We start from the raw sequence: 23,247 nt of genomic DNA on the forward strand, positions 1-23,247 counted from the left end.
CTCTTACAGGTTGTGCTAGGTCTGCTCAGAAGCCCAGCTACTTTGGGTTTTTTAGTTGGTGTACAAAGGAAATGCTTTTATTGGCCATGTAAAGACTGAACATAAATTTAAAGAAATTCCCTGGTTATTCTGCTACCACACATCAGGAAAAAGAAAAGTACCTTGGCTCTAGGATAAACTTAGCTCTAGTCTAAAGACAGCAGGGACCCTTAGCGCAGGACCTCTGCTCCGTTTTCTGGAGCAAAATCTAGAGCAGTAACATGGCAATATCTTAGTCCCACAGTATCCCACGTCACAAGTGTCCCTACTCCAACCCTGGGTACGTCTGGTCCCTTAACAAACAGTTGCCTCTTCTCACAGAACTAACTTCTTCCCACGTGTGGGGTTCAGGTGTTGCTGTCTCATGCCCTCTTCATTGTCTTTTGTGATATTCATGTGACCTGGCTTCCTCTTGGTTCCAAATGAGAATATGATAACCTAGAAGAAACAAGAAGTCTGACTGACACCTTCTGTTACTGGTCTCAGAGCTTGGGGCTGTCACGGGGAGCTAGCAGACTGAATAATATCCTCACACTGTCATGACTAACATAAAGCCAGATGAGTGATCTGGGCCAGAGACCACTGTCTCCCAGATTTCTTTATTGCCTGTGCCCTGGGATGAATAGGGCAGGGCTAGAGTGAATTTAGCCTCTTTTGAAACCTAGGGATAGGGTCAGACTTAGTCTCAGATACAGTTGCTTTTACTCACCCATGGCAGTGGCCAGTGTGTCCCCCATAGGATTGAACTCATTGAGCTGCAAAGGTAAGAATTTCAGTGTGAAAGTGGGGTGAAGGCAGTACAGAGGCAGCAGGGTACATGGGGATACATTCTGATCAGAAAGATAGCTCAACTCCCTGCTTCCTCCCATCACTGTTTGAGGGTTCAAGTCTCACCGAAGTGATACCAGAATATCCTGGATCATAGAGCTGACACATCATCTTCCCCGAGTCTCCATCAAACACATCTATTGTCCTTAGTTCATAGGGAACACAACTTTTGAAATTAGGGTCTGGGTATCGGCCCACAACGATGAGGTTGTGCCTCGGATGCCAGGATGCCTAGGAAATGAGAGAGGTCGGTCAGAACATAAAGAGACATCAGTATTCTTGAAGCCAGGGGAGACGGCCCAGTTGGTAATAGGCTTGCCACACAGGTGGACCTATGCAGAAATTTTGTCATGATGCACCTGTAATCACACCTGGGGAGGTGGAGACAGGACACCTGGGACTTGCTAGCCATCTAGTCCAGCCAAATCAGTGAGAGACCCCATCTCAAAAATAAATGGGGAACAGCTGAAGAAGATACCTGATGTCAACCTCTGGCCTCAACATACAAAATATTCTTTAAGGGCTGGATATTTAGTTCTGTGGCAGAGTACTTATTACATAGCATACACAAGACTGTGTGTTTGGTCCCAGCCTCACACATACACACAAGTCGTGTCCTCTCTCTCTCTCTCTGCATATTTTTCCCAATTTTTTAACGACTAATAAGGCCAATAAGAACCCAATACCTCATATAACACAAACATGAGGGCCAGCTGGATGACTCAATAGATAAAGGCACCTGACCCCAACCAAGCCTGATAACCTGAGTTTGATCCCTGGGCCTATGTGGCGGGAGGGGAAAAGCAAATCTGACCACTTTGCCTACTGTGGCATGAGTATACAGGCATGAAATTAATGAAAGTGGGCTCAATTTTCTTCATAATTTCTTCTTAATTTTCTTTCTCATGGAGATCTACTTGTCTCTGTCTGGAATTAAAGGTGTGGGCCTTCACTGCCCAGCTTCTATTTTATTTATTTTTTATTTTTTTAGATTTATTATGTATACACTGTTCTACCTGCATGAATGCCTACACACCAGAAGAGGGCTCAAGATCTCATTATAGATAGTTGTAAGCCAACATGTTGCTGGGAATTGAACTCAGGATCTCTGGAAGAGCAGCCAGCACTCTTCTGAGCCATCTCTCCAGCCCATATTTTATTTTTTTGGATAGTGTCTTACTCTGAGTATTCTTGGTTGTCCTGGAACTTGCTTTGTAGATCAGGATGGCCTTAAACTACTGGGATTAAACACATGGCCCGGCTAGATGGGTGGTGGTGGTAGTGGCAGCAGTGCACACCTTTACTCCCAGCACTTGGGAGGCAGAAGCAAGTGGATCTCTGTGAGTTTGAGGCCAGCCTGTTCTACAGAACGAGTTCCAAGACAGCCAGGGCTACACAGAGAAACCCTGCGTGGAAAAACAAAAACAGAAGAATGGGGGGAAAATGTGTGCACCATCTGATGAAGATTTATCTTATGTGTATGAATGCTTTGGTTGCATGTATAGCTGCATGTGTACTGCATGTGTAGCTGGTACCTGCAGAGGCCAAAAGAGGCCACTGGATCATCTGGAACTGGAGTTACAGAAAGTTGTGTGTTGCTATGTAGGTGCTCGGAATTGAACCCAGGTCCTCTGCAAAAGCAGCACTGAGCCATCTCTCCCTCTCTTCTCTTGCATTTTCTTAAGGTCATACCAACTTGGGCATTTTTGTTTTGTTATTGCTAGTTTGTTTGTTTGTTTTGCAATTCTGGGGACTGAACCCAGGGCCTTGTGCATACTAGGCAAGGGCTTTACCACTAAACACCTCTGGCTCTTAACAAATGTTAAGACTAACATAAGTTGCCGAGCGATGGTGGCGCACGCCTTTAATCCCAGCACTCGGGAGGCAGAGGCAGGTGGATCTCTGTGAGTTCGAGACCAGCCTGGTCTACAGAGCTAGTTCCAGGACAGGCTCCAAAGCCACAGAGAAACCCTGTCTCGAAAAAACTAAAAAAAAAAAAACTAAAAAAAAAAAAAAGACTAACATAAGTTAAAAAAAAAAAAAGACTAACATAGTTAAACCTAAGAGATAAGCCTCTAGGAAATAACACCAAATAGGATTAGGTTCTTAAGTGACTCTACAACTGATCCTTCTCTACCCACAAATAACAAAGACTTAGATGTGCAGTCCGAGTAGGAAGGGGGAAAGAAAGAAAACATGCATTCCTTGGTTCACATTATTCAAAACAGATCTGGCAGTTATTGGTGTGACTTATTTTCAAAACAGTTCTTAATTTTTTTGTACCGTATAACCCCAGCAGTCCTCAAACCTGCAATTCTTCCTCAACCTAAAGTGCTAGGATTATAGGTGTGTGCTCCATGCATGGCTTCAAGGCAGTTTTGAAGGAAAAAGACAAAAACAAAAGAAGAGGGAGAGACAATTGGGCTGGAGAGACAACTCAATGACTAAGAGCACTGGCTGCTCTTCCAGGACAGGTTTCCTAACACGTAAAACGTCAGCTCACAACCATCTGTAACTCCAGTTCCAGAGGACCCCATGCCATCTTCTGACCTCTAAGGACACCAGGTGTGCACATGGTACACAGATATACATGCACATCAAATAAATACAGTAATTAAGAATAGAATTAGTACATGCTTAGAAGTAGTTACAAAAACTTGACAGGTGGATGTTGGCATCAATGGACGTGATGGGATGAAACCAATAACTGACCTTGAACTCCTGACGCTCCTGCTTCTACCTTCAGGTACTAGGATTACCAATGAGTACCACTACACCTGTTTTCATGTGACCTCCCCCTTCCCTAAGGCACTGCTCATGCTATATGGAAGTTCTCTACCTTTCAGCAACATCCCCAGAAAAATCTGTGTGTGTGTGTGTGTGTGTGTGTGTGTGTGTGTGTGTGTGTGTGTCAGGATATCAATGTAGTCATGGCTAGTTTTGAACCATAGATCCACCTGGCTCTGCCTCCCAATTGCTAAGATTAAAGGCATGAGCCACCTGGTTTCAGAAATTTTTTGTTTTTGTTTGTTGTTTCTCTGTGTAGCTGTCCTGGAACACTCTCTGTAGACCAGGCTGGCCTTGAACTCATAGAGATCACCTGCATCTACCTCCTGAGTAGAATGATCTGAAGTATGTGGGATAGTAAGTTGTCTGTTAAGTACTTACCAATTGCTAGGCATGGTGCCCAATGTTTTATGTACCCTGACTCATCCTCACAAAACCCTATTCTCTCTTACAGATGAAACAGAGGTCTAAATCGGAAAACTAAGAGTCTTATTTCTACTATTAGGGACCACTTAAACCTGCAAGACAATCCAAGGTTTGGTTAACTTATGGGTCAGCTGCACACATAGGTAACTCAAACAGAAGGCAGAACAAAGGAGGTCAAGGTCATAGAAAATGTCCATAGTAAGATCAACATTGGGCTGAAAAGCTTAGGAAATTAGCTTATCAAATACACTAAGAAAACTCAATGGGTGGTGATTTGTGTGGATGGTGGTGCCTGCCTTTAATACAAAGCACTTGGGAGACAGAAACAGGTGATCTCTACTAGGTCAGACTAGCCTGGTCTATGGAGCAAATTCCAGTCCAGCCTGGGCTACTATAAGACCCTACCTGAACTCTGAATGGAATTACGGAAATGGGATAAAAGGAGCAGACAGAGCCAAAGGATTAAGGGAAAGACAGCATCTGAGATTGTAGGCTGCATATGTGACCCTTTCCCCAGCTTGGCAAAATCTGGCCCATTCCCATAATCACAGACCTTCCTTTTGTCACTCACCTTGATGGGTGTAAGGTGCTGAAAATGACGATGCGGGTGGGAGATCAGGCTCAGGGGGCTGTCCCACTGGGAGGCAGAGTAAACCCGAATCTCATTGTTCTGGTCAGTAGTCAGGAGCCGGGCTCCATCCAGGCTGAAACAGGCTGACAGAATGAAAAGCGTGAAACTGAAGGAACCTTACCGTAAGCCCTGGTACCCTGCCTGACCTTCTAGATAAGGGTAGGATGGATCAATCTGAAACTGAAGGAACCTTACCGTAAGCCCTGGTACCCTGCCTGACCTTCTAGATAAGGGTAGGATGGATCAATCTGAAACTGAAGGAACCTTAAGCCCCTGGCATCCTGACCTTCTAGATAAGGGTAGGAGAGGGTCAATCTGGACTATGAACTAGAATAGTGTAGAAACTCCACACCATCAAAGGCGCGGCCTGAGCCAGAAAGGGTCCTAAATGTCAGCTTAGTAAGGGTGGAGTAAAGGGTTGAGCTAGGGACCAGTGATGAGAAGGACAGGGCCCATTGGAGAGATGAGGTTTGGGATGTCATACCTGCATTGACGGGATGCCTGTGAGGCAGTGAATAGAGGAAGCTGGTTTTCCCTTTAATTTGGCGCAGGTCCCAGATTTTCACTGTTTGATCTATGGAGGCTGTGGCAAGAAGCCAATCACAGCAGGGATTCAGGGCCACGTGGGCTACTTTCTTTTTGTGCATTCTGAGATTCCAAAGCTGCAGAGAAAAGTTTCGTTCAGGTGGAGACACAGAACCAAAGGGGGATTAGGGGGTGGGAGCGGGCCACATAGTACCCACCTCCTTGCCATCTGTGTTCAGCAGGATCACGTGTCCCATATTGTCTCCTGTGACCACCACTCGGCTCTTGGCAGAAACATCAAGGCTGCAAAACCAGACCCTAGAGGGAGAGAGTGCTCTGAGACAGACTGAGGTCCAGTATCTAACAGGCATTCAATGAGTATTTGTTGAATCAATGAGTAATTGTCTGGCTATAAATTTCTGGTGAAGGACACTCAGCCTTGTCTACTATGCAGAAGATAGGAGTGAGTGTGACAGAACTCAGAAATGTGTCCAATTATTGCTGGGTCCAGAATTCTCTGCTAGTCCCCGAAGCAGCCAAACCTAGAGCTATAAAGCAAATCCAAAAGCTGTTTGCTCCCCACAGCCCAGGTTCTGAAGAGGCCTTATCGATCGTTCTCATGCTCATTACTCTTCACTCTTTGGGCCAAAGGAGATGACAAACCGAACAGGAACTGTCCAGCTCTGCTCCTCACAGGGGGCTACAAGAGAACATCTGCCTCTTCCCAAGCATTTATGGAAAAATCAAACACAACCAGAAACCTTTTCCTCTTGAAAACTATGTTAGCAAAAAGAGACTAGGAAGAGGCTACTTCAAGTAGAAAAACACAGGATCTCCTGAGTAAACTGGCAGCATGGGGACCTTGGGAGAGGCAGGGAGGGGAGCAGAGAAAAATGTAGAGCTCAATAACAATTAATGATAATAATAATTTAAAAAAGCTACTTCATGGGTCCTGATTCACAACCAGGAGAACTGGAATCTAGCCAGTCCCTTGTCCTGACGGTGTGCTTCTCAGTCTTGTGGGGCAGCCCAGAGCAACACTCGAGCTGGTTAAACTCACTGCACACCCTCACTCTTCATCCCTTACAGAATTGAGCCTCCAGCGAGATCTCTCCAGGGACTTGTTCTTAGAGAGTTCTTCTACCCATTAATATTTGCACCAAGAAAACATACAGCCAAGCCCAGAAAATGGAGGGTAATAAAACTGCATTTCTTTCTTTCGAAGACAGGCCCTCACTATGTAGTTCTGTCTGGCCTGACACTCACTTTGTAGACCAGGCTGACCTTGAACTCATAGTAGTCCAGCCAGCCTTTGCCTCCCAAGTGCTGGCATTAAAGGTGTGTGTTACCACACATGGCTAAACTTCAGTTTTAATTCCTGCTCTACTCTGTAAATGCTTTCTAAGCAAATGCCCTGTTTATTTATCCAGTGAAAGTATAGGCCCAGTTCAATATGGACATGAGTTACAGAAGTGATTACACCGTTTCCTCAAGGACAAGTGCCAAGAATCCAGAACTCTTTCTTAGGGCAAGGACCCACCTGGGCCAAAGTCAGAGCAGCCATCTAAGGAAGAAAAGGAGTGGTACAAAGTGGCTAACACCCCATCTTCCCTGTGTCCGGGCAGGGTACGTTCTCTGCAGAACTGTCATTTCCCTTACTAGTTAAACTACTCACTTGCAACAGTTTGACCTGGTATAAACTTGCAGAGTGTTGCCTGTAAAATCCTGCAGCCTGGTTGTTCCCTCCATTGAGGAAGCAAAAAATTGGTTCGAATTGAGATGGTTAAACTTCAGCCCAGTGATGCTTCCTCCAGCTCCCATCTAATATGAGGAAGGAAAAAGCCAGTGAGTGATGATGAGGCAAGCAAGGAGCCAGGACTGGGCACACAAACAGCACTAAGGCAGAAACACAGGTCAGCGCAGATATCTGATGTTAGAATATTCTTTATTTTTTAAGGCTTTATTTTCACTTTTATATTTTCAAATAAGAGGCAGTAAACATAACTGGTTTTGGCACACAGTTCTGTGAATTTTAACACTGACAATGAATAGCCTACCCAACCCCAGAATTAAGATGCTGAAACATTCTATTAATCCCACAAAAACTCCCTCATGCTCTCCTATTCTATCACATTTACCCACTTAAATTTAACCCCTGGAAATCAGCTCAGAAAAGTGGTGGGGTTTGGAGAGCGCCCCTGCCCGTGTTCTTCCAGACATTGCAGGCAGTGATAACACAACTGTAAAGAGCCTGGAGACAGCAAGTGTTAGAGCCCTTGCCTAGGAAGCACAAGGCCATGGGTTTGATCCCCCAAAGGGAGGGGAGTAACACCTGTGGCTTACCTTCTTAAACACTCCCTATAGAGGCTAGAGAGATGGCTTAGTGGTCAAGAGCATCTACTGCTCTTCCAGGACTAGAGTTCAGTTCCTAGCACTCACATAGGATGGCTCCAGTGGATCCAATGCCCTCTTCTGGCCGCTTCAGGTACTCCCATAGATGTGTACTTGACATACAGACACACAAATATATGTAAATAAATACATAAAGATAAAATATTAAAAAAACAGACATTCCCAGGCAGAGATAGGCAGTTCCCAGGCAGAGATAGTTCATGGTCTACCTGGTCTACATAGTGAGTTCCAGGACAGCCAGGGCTAATAGACTGTCTCAAATAAATAAAATAAGACACACAAATAAGAGGTGAAGCTGGGTGGTGGCAGCGCACACCTTTAAGGAGACAAAGGCAGGTGGATTTCTGTGAATTTGAGGCCAGCTTGGTCTTACAGAGCAAGTTCCAGGACAGCCAAGGCTGTCTCAAAGAAACTGTCTCAAAAAACCATAATAACCATAATAATAATAACACTAAGAATTAATAAATAAATAACAAAAAAAAGAGCTGATTTTATACCAAGCACTGTTTTAAGAACTTGGCAGGCCGGGCAATGGTGGCGCACGCCTTTAATCCCAGCACTCGGGAGGCAGAGGCAGGCGGATCTCTGTGAGTTCGAGACCAGCCTGGTCTACAGAGCTAGTTCCAGGACAGGCTCCAAAGCCACAGAGAAACCCTGTCTCGAAAAACATAAATCAATAAATAAATAAACAAACAAACAAACAAATAAATAAATAAATAGAACTTGGCATCAAGCTAGGTGTTGGTGGCGCAGGTCTTTAATTCCAGCACTTGGGAGGTAGAGGCAGGCAGATCTCTGTGAGTTCAAGGCCAGCCTGGTCTACAAGAGCTAGTTCTAGGACAGGCTCCAAAGCTACAAAGCAACCCTGTCTCAAAAAACAACAGACACACATGCACACACAAAGAACTTGACATCATCAGAAGATCCTTCTCTACTTCCTTCTTATACTGCTGCAATTCAGACTGTGAACAAGGTCGCCAATATAACAAACACTTAACTGACTTCTGATTTAACATACTGGCATGTTCTCTTTGTTTTGTTTTTTTTTTTTTAAAAAAAAAAAAACAGGGTCTCTTAATGTAGACCTGGCTGTCCTCAAACTCAGAGATGAGCCTACCTTTGCTGCAATTAAACTTACAGGCGCGCACCACCACTCCCAGCTGTAAGAACATTCTAGCCCAGTGTCTATTGTCTGCTAGTAAGAGAATCGACTGTTCCCACTAGTTGACCAGGTTTTACTATTCCAAGACATCACCATTGCCCCATTCCTCTCTCCTGCCTGTGGAATGACCTCTTTACCCTGTTTGGGCCCCAACTCTGTTGCTAAGCTACTGTTCTGATACTACCTGTACTGACATCCATCTCAACTTAATGGGCTCCAGAAATTGATCTGAGGCCATTGTGGCCTCCCTGCTATGTAAATGTCTCTCATTTGCCCCTACCTAATGATTTTTGGGTTCAACTCTTCAGAAAGGTAAGGAAAGAAAAGGAGGAGAAAAAAGAATGCCAATCTTGAAAGACTCACTCACTAAAAAGAATAAATAATTTTTAAAATTTATTTTATTATGTATATAACATTCTACCTGCATATATGCCCACATGCCAGAAGAGGGTGCCAGATCTCATTACAGATGGTTGTGCGCCACCATGTCGTTGTTGGGAATTGAACTCAGGACCTCTGGAAGAACTGCCAGTGCTCTTAATCGCTGAGCCATCTCTCCAGCCCAATAATTTATTTTTTTTAAAAGATTTATTTATTATGTATACAGTGTTCTGCCTGCATAATACCAAAAGAGGCACAAGATCTCATTACAGATGGCTGTGAGCCACCATGTGGGTGCTGGAAACTGAACTCTGGACCATCTGGAAGAGCAGCCAGTGCTCTTATCCACTGAGCCGACTCACCAGCCCAGAAATAGATTTTTAAGCTGGGTGGCGGTGGCACACACCTTTAATCCCAACACTCGGGAGGCAGAGGCAAGCAGATCTCTGTGAGTTTGAGGCCAGCCTGGTCTATAAGAACTAGTTCCAGGACAGGCACCAAAAAAACTACAGAGAAACCCTGTCTCGAAAACAAAACAAAACGATTAAAAAAAATAACAAAGAATATTTTTAAAAAATAGAATATATTCTTACTAAGGCTTCCCTACCTCATCTTGTACACTCTTGATGGCAGTATAATATAAAATGGTGTAGCCACTATTGAGAATAGTATAGAGTTCCTCAAAAAATAGCATTAATATTTGATCCTGCAATCCCACTTCTGGGTATACATCCCTAAGAATGGAGCGTAGGCTATCTCAAAGAGATATAGGTACACACCTGTCTTCATTACAACATAATTTAAAATAGCCATATGGTAGAATCAATTCAAATACCATTCTGTAAGAAAATGCAGTACTGAGGCGGGAGAAATGGTTCAGCTATTAAGAGCACTGACAGCTCCTGCAGAGGACTTGGGTTCAATTTCCAGCAGTGACATGGCAGCTCACAACTGTCTTAATTCTAGTTCCAGAGGACTTGACACCCTCTCCTGGCCTCTGAGGGCAGCACACACACACACACACACACACTTAAAAAGGAATAAAATTTACAAAAAAATAAAGAAGAAAATATGGGACTGTAGGGTGTGTAATGAAGTATCATTCAGCTGTATCAGAGAATATCAGGCAGAGTGGCACACAGAAGGCTGAATCAGCAGGACTGCAAGCTTAAGCTATTCTGGGCTAGTCAGGTCTTTTTTTTTTTTTTTTTTTGAGACAGGGCTTCTCTGCTTAACAGCTCTGGCTGTCCTGGAACTCACTCTGTAGGCCAGATTGGCCTTGAGTTCACAGGGATCTGCTTGCCTCTTCCTCCCAAGGACTGAGATAAAAGGCAAGTGCCACCATACCCAGCAAGATTAATTAATAAATGTTTAATATAACCCCAGAAGCACAGACACTGACAGAAACAATTAATAAATGGGACCTCCTGAAACTGAAAAGCTTCTGTAAAGCAAAGAACACGGTCAACAAGACAAAATGACAGCCTACAGAATGAGAAAAGATCTTCACTGACCCCACATCAGACAGAGGTCTGATCTCCAAAATATACGAAGAACTCAAGAAATTGGACACCAAAAGATCACATAATCCAATAAAAAAAATGGAGTGCACACCTTGAAAGACTCTAAATGCATCTCTGAGGCCTCTCAGCTCTAAAGACATTTTCTGAAGCCTCTTAGCATTTAGAAACGGGACAGTCGCCCCCCCCCCCCCACATGCTGGACTGCTCATCCTCCTGTGTCCTTGAGAATAATCTTCAAACATAACTCCATTCTGGGAACTGAGGCAAATACAACCCATTGATGTTGACTCAGTTCCTGATGTATTGATTTAGTCACTGGAACAAGGTCAGGATGACCCACAGATGCTCCCCCTTATCTCACCTGATCACGCAGCTATTCTCCTGCCCTGGAATAGACCAATCACTGCTAGTAACCCTTTGAATAAGCCAATCCAATAAGTTGAAAAACAACCTTCAGGTTTCCCCCCTTGTGTTTGTGGCGTTTCACTTTAAAAGGTGGGCTGTAGGGTATGGAGAGATGGCTCAGCAGTTAAGAGCATTGCCAGCTCTTCCAAAGGTCCTGAGTTCAATTCCCAGCAACCACATGGTGGCTCACAACCATCTGTAATGAGGTCTGGTGCCCTCTTCTGGCCTTCAGACATACATGCAGAAAGAATATTGTATACATAATAAATAAATAATTTTTTTTTAAAAAAAGGTGGGCTGTAACAGCTACCGGATGTCCTTCATATCCTGAACCTGAAGGGCCCTGTCAGGACAGAATAAAAATCCTCTTGCTTTTGCATCAATTGTGGTTGTGTGAGTGGTGTCTGGACCAACTCCTCCCTGATGTTTGGACTTCTAGTCCAAAACCTAAACAGAGAACTCTCAACAGAGGAATCAAAAATGGCTGAAAGCCGGGCAATGGTGGCACACGCCTTTAGTCCCAGCACTCGGGAGGCAGAGGCAGGCAGATCTCTGTGAGTTCGAGACCAGCCTGGTCTACAGAGTGAGCTCCAGGACAGGCTCCAAAGCTACAGAGAAACCCTGTCTTGAAAAACCAAAAAAAAAAAATGGCTGGGGGGCTGGAGAAATGGCTCAGAGGTTAAGAGCATTGCCTGCTCTTTCAAAGGTCCTGAGTTCAATTCCCAGCAAGCACATGGTGGCTCACAACCATCTGTAATGGGGTCTGGTGCCCTCTTCTGGCCTGCAGGCATACACATAGACAGAATACTGTATACATAACAAATAAATAAATATTAAAAAAAATGGCTGAAAGACACTTAAGGAAATGTTCAACATCCTTAGTCATCAAAGAAATGCGAACCAAAACAACTCTGAGATTCCATCTTACACCTGTTAGAATGGCCAAGAAAAAAAAAAACACTGATGACAATTTATGCTGGAGAGGTTGTAGGGAAAAGGGAACACTTCTGCATTGCTGGTGGGAATGCAAGCTGGTACAGCCCCTTTGGATGTCAGTGTGGCGATTTCTCAGAAAAGTAGGAAACAACCTTCCTCAAGACCCAGTAATACCGCTTTGGGGTATATATCCAAAGGATGCTCAATCATGCTACAAGGACATGTGCTCAGCTATGTTCATAGCAGCTTTGTTTGTCATAGCCAGATCCTGGAAATAACCTAAATGCCCCTCGACCAAAGAATGGATAAGGAAATCATGGTACATTTACACAATGGAGTATTTTACAGCAGAAAAAAATAACATCTTGAAATTTTCAGGAAAATGGATGGAGCTAGAAAACATTATTTTGAGTGAGGTAACCCAGACACAGAAAGACAATTATCACATGTACTAACTCATAGGTGGTTTTTAAACATAAAGCAAAGAAAGCCAGCATACAAACCACAATCCCAGAGAACTCAGACAACAATGCGGACACTAACAGAGACTTACATAGATCTAATCTACATGGAAAGTAGAGAAAGACAAGATCTCCTGAGTAAACTGGGAGCATGGGGACCTTGGGGGAAGACTGAAGCAGGGAGGGGAGAGGCATGGAGGGGGGAAGAGTAAAATGTAGAGCTCAATAAATATCAATAAAAAAATATATAGGGCTGGAGAGATGGCTCAGAGGTTAAGAGCACTGGCTGCTCTTCCAAAGATCATGAGTTCAATTCCCAGCAACCACATGGTGGCTCACAACCATCTATAATGAGATCTGGTGCCCTCTTCTGGCGTATAGGCACACATGCAGGCAGAACACTATGCATACTAAATAAATAAATCATTAAAAAATATATATATATGGCTGGAGAGACGGCTCAGAGGTTAGGAGTGCTGCCTGCTCTTCCAGAGGTCCTGAGTTTAATTCCCAGCAGCCACATGGTGGCTCACAACCATCTATAATGAAATCTGGTGACCTCTTCTGGTCTGGTGGCATACATGCAGACAGAACACTGCACAATAAATAAATAAATCTTTAATATATGTGCGTGTAAAAAATAGTATTTAAAAAAGAAAATGACAAGAGTGTATGCCAGAGCCACATGTTTACCAACAAACTAGAGGTCTGTGTCAAGGGAAGAAAGGGGTAAATAGTGCTAGAGTGGTAAATAAAGAAATCAAACTTTTATCATGTGTAGGCAATAAGATTATATAGGGAAAATTCAATCTTGAGCCGCAGTTTTTTTTATTCCTTTATTATTATGTGTATGAGTGTTTGTCCTGCATGTATGTCTGTGTACTATGTGTGTTCCTGGTGGAGGCCAGAAGAGGGGATCAAATCCCCTGGAACTGGAGTTTTAGATGCTGTGAGCCCCCACGTGATAGCTGAGAATTGAACCCAAATCCTCTGTAAGAGCAGCCAGTCCTCTTTTTTTTTCTTTTTAAATCTATTTTTTATTTATTTATTTATTTATTTATTTATTATGTATACAATATTCTGTCTACATGTATGCCTGCAGGCCAGAAGAGGGCACCAGACCTCATTACAGATGGTTGTAAGCCACCATGTGGTTGCTGGGAATTGAACTCAGGACCTTTGGAAGAGCAGGCAATGCTCTTAACTGCTGAGCCATCTCTCTAGTCCCACACAGAAAAAAAAACTAAACAAAACAAAAAACAAAACCAAGCAAATAAGAAAGCTTAGCTTTATCTTATGTTTTGCTGCACTCAGAGGCTGTGGCAAAACAGCATTCCTACAGCAAGATGGTAACAGAACTGCCTATAGTACACAGCAAGGCCAAAACCTCCACCCATACACCATGATACACACATGATCCTTACGTGTACATGCCTACATTCATATAAACACAATAATAATAAATTTAAATTAAAAATAAAACAAAGGTAGAGAGCTCCTAAAGACTGACACTTGAATCCGATATTTGCCTTCACAGACACACAGACACACAAGATACAAAGATATACTGATCAGCTGGAGTGTTGTGGACATCCCTTTAATACCAGCACTTGGGAGGCAGAGGCTGGTGGACCACTTTAGCTCAAGGCCAGATTGGTATACATAGCATACCTGGTAGGCAGCCAGGGCTACATAGTGAGACCCTATCTCAGACAAAACACAAAAATACAGAGACGATCTCACTACATGCTCAGTGATTCCCCTACCTTTGCCTCCAGAGTAGTTGGGATGATGGGTGTACACACACACACACACACACACACACACACACACTGCCACCTTTCTTGGCCTGAGTAGGAAAACATTTAGCTTTTGTGTGTATATGTGTGCACACATGTGTACAGAAACCAGAGGTTGATGTTGCTCTCTGCCTTACATACTGAGACAGGGTCTCTCACTTGAACCTAGAACTCATGTTCTGGGGGATTCATCTCTACCTCCCATGACTGGGATTATAGGCGGGATACAATGCCACCTGCTGGAGATTTGAACTCCAGTCCTTATTACCCTGTGAGCCATCTAAGTAGAAAAAACATTTAAATTTTTAGATAAATAATGACAATTAATAAATATAGATTTCTGCTTCTAGCCATGTTAGTATCAGGAATCAAATAATCCTCATGCTTTACACAACTAGAAAAATAAACATAATATATGAAACAAGCTTTAAGGCCATGTCCAATAAGATGGACAAGAAAGGATGGAAAAGTAATGAGGTCAGCCTGCAACTGTGCCGGCTTACTGCTAGAGAGGGAGGAACAACAGCCTCCAAGTCTCAGTAAGATGAGCAGACAGTCAACAAGGCAGAGTACTGGGGACGCAGAGGCAGAGAACACTCTTGGAGACGTTCCCATGTGCTTCTTCCAGCATTTATGTATAAATGGATTACACAAAATTGGGCAATATAAAAGTACCAGAAATGAGTTGGAGAAAATCTTCAAAACAATCTATAATCTCATCATTCAATGAAAGGGTTAGGCTTTGTTTTATTGAGGTGGATTTTTACTATCTAGCCCAGGCTATCCCACCTCTATCCTCCTGTTTTTGCTTCCTGAGTGCTGGGATTACAGGCTGTGAAATGACATTATACCCAAGTTGAAGCCATTCTTAATATACAGTGTATCTACTGGGTATATTAACACACTTCAGGGCAGCCATATGCCCAGTTGGCCAACACAAAATCAACTAAATGATTTTTTTGTACACTTTGTCTTATTTTGATTGGCTGTTATTTTTAAGACAGGGTGTCTGTCATTATATAGCTCTTACAGTCCTGCAATTTACTACATAGATCAGGTTGGCCTTGAACTCATCAATTTCTCCCTGTCTCTATCTCCTGAATTAAAGGTTAAAGGCATGCACCACTGTGCCTGGCTGTTTGGGCTTTTGTTGTTATCTTATTCATCTTTTGCTTATTTTTTCAGTTTTTGGTGGGTTTTCTGCGTGTTTGGGGGTTTGTTTATTTTTAAGGCGATATAAATAAACAAATGACAAAAAAAAATTTTAAATGGTACTTTGATGTTATGTCCACTCTGGAACTTTTTAAAATTAGGAGGTAGGAAGAGGAGGGAATTCAAGGCCAGTGTGGACTACCAGCAGATCTAATATCAAACAATAGTAGCCGAATATAATAGTACATGTCTTTAATTCCACTACTCTGGATAGAGGCAGGTGAATATCTGTGAGTTCTAGGCCAGCCTGGTCTACATAACAAATTCTAAGCCATCAAGGGCTAGATAGTAAGACCCTGTCTCAAAAAAAAAAGAAAACCTAAACCAAATAAACAAAACAAACAGAAATAACAACAAAAACCATACAGCACACACAGAGATCATACATATATTTTCAGGCTTTATTTGAAAAAAATGAAAAAAGTCATATCCAAAAATTTAGGGCCTGTTCTTGAGATCTATGTAGTTTTGTTTTTTGTTTGTTTGTTTGTTTAGTTGGTTTTTTTGAGACAGGACTTTTCAGTCGCTACGGAGCCAGTCCTGGAACTCGCTCCGTAGACCAGGCTGGCCTCAAACTCACAGAGATCCACCTGTCTCTGCCTCCTGAGTGCTGGGATTAATGGCACCACCACTGCCCAGTTTATGGAGTTTTTTTTTTTAACTTAAGTTTCTTTCCCCCGTTTTTACTTAAGTTCTTCACCACCACCACCACCACCACCACCCCGCCCCAAGAAAGGGTTTCTCTGTGTAACAGCTCTAGCAGTCCTGCAACTTGCTTTGTAGACCAGGCCGTTCCAAACTCACAGAGATCCGCCTGCTTCTACCTCCCAAGTGTGCTAGGGTTAAAGGCATATACCACCACCCGGCTACTTAAATTTTTTTTTGGATTTTCGAGACAGGGTTTCTCTGTAGTTTTTTTGGTGCCTGTCCTGGAACTAGCTCTCGTAGACCAGGCTGGCCTCGAACTCACAGAGATCTGCCGGCCTCTGCCTCCCGAGTGCTGGGATTAAAGGCGTGCGCCACCACCGCCAGGCAGGCTACTTAAATTATAAAACTTGAAAGTCACTTTTTATAGTACAACTCACCAATGTCATCTACCAGCTAGAAAAGGTAAATGTCCTAGCCAGCCAATATCTCAGCAACTGCAGATAAACTTTAGTATCTTAGGTCATTCCTAAGTGGACTGGTGGGCATGATGGAATGCACTTATAATTCCATGCTTGAGAGATGGATATATGAAAATTATCAAGGCTAAATTATTGTTTAGCCTGAACTAAAATGAGACCTTTTTTCCCCAACAAATCAAATATCCAGGCATTGTGGCACATACCTTTAATTTCAGTACTCATGAGACAGAAGTAGAAAATCGCAGTGAGTTTGAGGCCAGCCTGGTCTAAACAGAAAGTTCCAGGCAGCTAGAGCTACACAGTAAGACCCTTCTCAAAACAAACAAACACAAAACTCAAATAAAACCAAACAAATAAAAAATATACAAGACGAGTTCTTGGTAGAAGGCTTGCAATTGAGCCCTAACAATAGAAGCAGGGGCAGGTGGTGGGACAACACCTAAAAACTACACCAAATCTTCCACCAATCTTGCCTGACAGCTGACAGCACCATGCTGTTCCTCACTCTTCGGTCATCCATGAGGGCTTCACCATCATCTATAACTCACAAGGAATCGTCTTTTGTGTTCTAGAGCATTTGGCATCGGCACTATTAGTTGTTTTACACCCTTTGTCCAGTTGTACTTCAAATCCCTCATTCATTCAACAAATACAAAGCAGCTCCTCTAGGCCCTGAGGACACAGTGATAAAGCAGAAAGGCAGGTCCCTGCCATCATGCTTATTTTCCAATGGGCAAGGACAGAAAATACAATATTTCAAATACCGATAAATATTTGGGGACATGTGCAGCAGGGCAATTATCTAGAATTGATTGGAGGGGTGAGGGCTACTTCCTCTGTAACAAGGCAAGTCAAGTTTTTAGTACCAGCACTCTTGAGGCAGAGGCAGATGGATCTTTATGAATTCAAGGCAGACTTGGTCTACACAGTTCTAGGCCAGCCAAAGCTATAATAAAACCCTGTCTCAAAAATAAATAATTAAATAATGAAAAGGCAGATCAGGAGTTGGAGAGATGGCTCAGCTGTTAAAAGCACTTGTTGTGGGGCTGGAGAGATGGCTAAGAGGTTAAGAGCATGGACTGTTCTTCCAGAGGTCCTGAGTTCAATTCCCAGCAACCATATGGTGGCTCACAACCATCTATAAAGAGATCTGGTGCCCTCTTCTGGCATGTAAGCATATATGGAGGGAATGTTGCATACATAACAAATAAATAAATAAACAAACAAACAGCACTTGTTGTTTTTACAGAAGACCCAGGTTTGGTTCTCAGCACTATATGGTGGCCCCCAACCATCTATAACTCCAGTTCCAAAGGATCTGATGCCCAGTTCTGGCCTCTGAAAGCACCAGGTGTGCTGTGCATGTGGTACACATACATATATGCAGGAAAAGCATTCATACATAAAAATAATAATAAATCTTAAAATTAAAGAGCAGATTAAGTGGAGACTTGAACTGCAAGTAGGAGCCAACCATGAGAAAACTATAAAAAGAGAATTCCAACCCAAGGAAAAAACAAGAGGAACAGAAGTAGCTAGTGTACCTGAACCACAGGGAGTGCTACGGTTTGGGTAGGAACCTGGCCCCCACCCACAGGCTCATGTATTGAAGGCACTGAAAGGTGACTGTTTTAATTTACTAATGGGTTTCAAACTAAATGGGCTGGAGAAAGCAGGCCACTAGGGAGCATGCATTACTCCAGACCATTACAATCTATGTCTCTCTGCTTCCTGACTGTTGAGATAAGCAGCTCTGCTCTGCAATACTCTTCTACCATGATGCTCACATGCCCAGATAAATTAAAGCCAACGTGTATGAAACAAAACCTCCAAAACTGTCTTTCTTCTTTAAATCATTTCTCTCGGATACTGTCAGAAAAAATGAAAAAACCAAAATAGGAAAGCCAGACAAAATGAGATTAAGTAAGAAGGGATATAGAAGGGCATGGCCGAGGCAGGCAGATCTCTGTGAATTCGAGGCAAGCCTGGTCTACAGAGTGCTTTTCCGGCCAGTCATGGCTACACAGTGAAACTCTGCCTCAAAAAGATTAAGAAGAAGAAAAAGAGGAGGAAGAAGGAATAGAGAGTCTATGAATGACTAGCCTGTACCATTTAGTATTTTAAAGGCCAGCATTCAAAACATATTTGAGTTTTCTTACCACTTATAGTTTTGAAAATACCCACTCACTTTTGTTCCCAACCACTGTGCACTAACTAAATCCACCATTCTTCCCATCCCTCCAATAAACAGTTTACAGTGTGACTGCCTGGCCCTGCAACCACTTACCCCTTTACAGTTTACAGTGTGACTGCCTGGTCCTGCAACCACTTACCCCTTTACAGTTTACAGTGTGACTGCCTGGTCCTGCAACCACTTACCCCTTTACAGTTTACAGTGTGACTGCCTGGTCCTGCAACCACTTACCCCTTTACAGTTTACAGTGTGACTGCCTGGCCCTGCAACCACTTACCCCTTTACAGTTTACAGTGTGACTGCCTGGCCCCTGCAACCACTTATCCCTTTACAGTTTACAGTGTGACTGCCTGGCCCCTGCAACCACTTACCCCTTTAATGAAGATAGGTTTGTCCTTTATTCCAAAGTTCCAGATCATGATATCCCCCCCTTTGGAGCCCACAGCCACGGTACTGGGATGAGTCGGGTGCCATGCCAACGATGTAGTCCTTCTGTCAAAGGGGGCAGCTTTTTGGAATACCCGGTAAGAAGCCAGAGAGTGCAAAAAGGACTTTTGGAGACCCTAATACAGAGAAAATAGAATTAATCCGAATTCACTGAATGAAAACTCATGTCCTGAGCTGGACATGTGGCACACGGCTTTAACTCCAGGATTCAGGAGCAGAGGCAGATGCATTTCTGTGAGACTGAAGCCAGTCAGGTCTACATATAGAGATCCAGGCAAGCCAAGGCTACATAGTAAGATTTTAGGTTGGGTTTTTTTTTTTTTTTTTTTTTTTGTACCTGGAGTGACAGCCGTGGGTACTGGGAACTGAACTCATATTTTTGGTTGTGAGCCTAGCCTTTAATGGCTGACCCATCCATCCCTCCAGGCCCATAGTGAGATCTTGTCTCAAAAACATAAATAAAAATTAAAGTAGGGTCCTGGGTAAACTGTCACTCCTTCATAGATAAGCATGAAGTCTTCTCTAGTCTTGTGCGTGGAATATCTGCAATGTAATGTTAACTAATCCTGGAAACAAAAGGGCAGAATGCATTCCAGCTGGGATGTTTACAGGGTAAACTTTTTCTCCTTGACTGGGCCTTCAGTAGGCCAGTCATCATAGCCAGGTGACCGGACCATCCTGATAATCTGCTGACCCGAATTATCATCTAGTTAGAGCTAGCAGTAGTGGAAGCCCTTTGCGCGTCTCAGACAGGAAACATCTCACCTGCTGTAGGGATGACCAAGTGACTTTGCCTAACTTCTGCTGGTAAAGATCCCTGATGATGCTGCTACTCCGTGGCGGGGTCTGTAGGCCAGGCAACTCTGGCAAAAGGTAGCATGACTCACATTTCCTACTGGATACTGCAAGAAGAACACAAACACATTTTCCTCTCCACCATCTCAAGAAAGGTTTCCCCCCTGAAGCCCTTTGCTATCTCATTCAGTACAGCCAATCTGTATCATCATTTCCTAAAAGTCTTTCCATGCACTGTTGAGTTTCACTCAACCCAAGAAAGAAAGAACGTTTCCCCCAAACACTCCTCCAAACAGTAATTCTGTTCTGAAACTAAATAAGACCTTGCAGGGTTCCTTAGAGTTGAGCCAAAGAGATACCCAATAAAGTACACTGCAGGCTCTTCTTGTATGGGATGACACAATTAGCAGGACTTGAGAGGCAATCTTAAAAAATCACATGCCAAAAATTTCTAGGACAGCATAGAAGTAATTGAAAGATGTTTGTCAACCTAAATGCCCTTCGACCGAAGAATGGATAAGGAAAATGTGGTACACTTACACAATGGAGTACTACACATCAGAAGAAAAAAAAAACGACATCTTGAATTTTGCAGGAAAATGGATGGAGCTAGAAAACATTATTTTGAGTGAGGTAACCCAGACACAGAAAGACAATTATCACCTATACTCACTCATAAGTGGTTTTTAAACATAAAGCAAAGAAAACCAGCCTACAAACCACAATCCCAGAGAACCTAGACAACAATGAGGACACTAAGAGAGACATACATAGATCTAATCTACGTGGGAAGTAGAAAAAGACAAGATCTCCTGAGTAAATTGGGAGCATGGGATCCTTAGGAGAGGGTTGAAGGGGAGAGGAGAGGTAGGAAGGGGAGCAGAGAAAAATGAAGAGCTCAATAAAAATAATAAAAACAAAAAGGAAAGATGTTTGTTTAATCTTATATTAAAATACTATGGTGGTGCAAAACTGTAATCCTAGCACTCAGAAGGCTGCAGCTGAAACAGCTTGAATTTGAGGCCAGCTTGGGCTACACACCAAGACTTTCTATTAAAAAAAAATACTATAACAAGCAGCTATTACTTAAGGGGGAACCAGAAGGATCCAGTAGGGTTTAGAAAAGCTCAAATTGATTAGGTTGTTTCCAGGGAAGGGGAGGTAAACCGGAGAATGAGAATAAATCAATTCTGAATCACCAAACCCTATCATGGACCCAATCTTGAAGGTGCTTTCTCTTGACAACTTTCCTTTCTTCTGATGGATAAAAACCACTCCACCAACTCAGAACATTCCTTAAAGCCCAGGTTCAAGCTCTGGTAAACCTCTGAGAATGAGCTTCCTGAAGAAAGGAGGGAGATTTCAAACTCTCAGCTGAAACCCAAGGCCATACAGTTCACAACACTGACTGGAAATTCAGCAACTCCGGGCCTAAGAACGGTAGGATTACTTTGAAACAGTAGATATATAAAACTTCTGAAATAAAGGAAAAGTGGGGCCGGGCAGTGGTGGTGCACGCCTTTAATCCCAGCACTCAGGCAGCAGAGGCAGGCGGATCTCTGCGAGTTCGATGCCAGCCTGGGCTACAAGAGCTAGTTCCAGGACAGTCTCCGAAGCTAGAGCAGAGAAATCCTGTCTAGAAAAACCAAAAAAAGAAAAAGAAGGAAAGAAAAGAAAAGAAAGAAAAAGTGTGGACTGTGGCTCTATAGTGGAGTGGAGGTGGGGGCGGTTAAGATTAAGCTCTTCGGTGTCAATGAACTGGCAAACGAAATGCAGTCCGAAGTGGCAAGCCACTTGCTTTGCGTACTCGAGGCCTGAGTTGGAACCTTAAACCTCCCACATAAAATCACAGCCTGAGGCGACGGGAACCAGAAACTGCTTCAGGGTCCTAGGCATAAGCATCCCCACCCCAGCTTCGACCTCTGGCCTGAGCACCTCGAACCACCGGAAGACGAAGGCAAGCAGCGCAGGCCGTACCGAGACTCTGCGCACACAGCTTCTTGGCTTCGGGCTCCAGCTCCTGAAGACTTCTGAGGCTTTTGCTCTTGAGGAGCCGCGCAACGTCGAGGGACTTCTGGGTTCCTGCGCTTTTCTTGGGAACCATGGCGTACTCCGTGAAGAGATATCAGGCGCAATGGTAAAATAACGAAGCGAGGACTAAAAGCCTCTGAGGAGAGAACAGGAACGGACTACGTACGAGGGAGCGCCGACGCAAGTAGCTCGGCTGAGCCAACTTCGCGCCAAACGCTCCTGGGCCAGCTTTACTTTTAAGCCTCGTCCCGCCCCCTCAGGGCCGCCCCGCCCCTCGGAACCGCCCCGCCCCCTCGGGACTGCGACCGTGGGGGCCACCTCGCGCCCGGAACTACCCCAGACTGTCTCGCCCCCTCGAGCTTGCCCCGCCCCTAGATGCCCCGCCTCTTCCGGGGAGGCGGGGCTCGTTGGGTAACGCCTGGAGTTTTTGTTTTATTTAACTCTCTAAGAACTGGAATGTCGTCTGTGTGTTGGGCCTGATAAAACTAGTTTGTTTATATCCAAGCAAGAGTAAAGATCCAGCCGGGTGGTAGCGGCAGTGCATGCTCTTAATCCCAGCACTCGGGAGGCAGAGACAGGCGGATCTCTGTGAGTTCCTGGCCAGCCTGGTCTGCAAAGAGTGTTCTAGATAAGCCAGGGCAACACAGAGAAACCCTTGTCTAAAAAAACAAACAAACAAAAAGATCCAGGTTTCTAAAAATGTGAAAATGTCATTGTTTCCTCTCGCTTCGCAGATATATTTTACCTCATAGATGCTGTAGGTGGTAGTGTGTGCCGGCTCTAACTCCCAGGATTGAGGAGGCTGAGACTGAAGAGTTATCCTGGATCACACTGTGACAGGGATCAGATAAGAGTGAGACCTGGTGTGCTATCACACAGCAAGGCGACTGCAGTTAAATATCAGATGCTGTGTATTTCAAAAAAAGGAGAATAGTTTTGAGTGTTTTCACCATAAATGATGATGTATAAGGAGATATGTTTAACCTAATTTAAACCTGTGTGTATGTCAAACACCATGTACTCTTTATGGAGAGTATACTCCATAATTATATATAATTCTTAAGTTTTTATGTAACTAACTTAATTTTTTTATTAAAATGAAACTGTAGGGGAAAATAAAAAGCTG

The 23,247-nt window shown here is 43.6% G+C and overlaps 1 protein-coding gene across 1 annotated transcript; it reads right to left on the reverse strand.

Annotated features, from left to right (window-relative positions):
- Nucleotides 1-16: 16 nt before the first annotated feature.
- Nucleotides 17-22,439, reverse strand: Ddb2 (damage specific DNA binding protein 2). The gene is made up of 10 exons (XM_075961367.1): nt 22,068-22,439; nt 20,061-20,197; nt 19,220-19,411; nt 6,912-7,057; nt 5,455-5,554; nt 5,196-5,373; nt 4,652-4,794; nt 934-1,098; nt 749-794; nt 17-477 (listed from the first exon to the last, which is right to left on the reverse strand). The coding sequence occupies exons 1-10, from the start codon at nt 22,192-22,194 to the stop codon at nt 413-415; spliced, it is 1,299 nt and encodes a 432-aa protein (XP_075817482.1). The 5' UTR covers nt 22,195-22,439; the 3' UTR covers nt 17-412.
- Nucleotides 22,440-23,247: the final 808 nt, after the last annotated feature.

This window comes from Microtus pennsylvanicus, chromosome 2, assembly GCF_037038515.1.
Source record: "Microtus pennsylvanicus isolate mMicPen1 chromosome 2, mMicPen1.hap1, whole genome shotgun sequence".
In the NCBI taxonomy this organism is placed as follows: Eukaryota; Metazoa; Chordata; class Mammalia; order Rodentia; family Cricetidae; genus Microtus; species Microtus pennsylvanicus.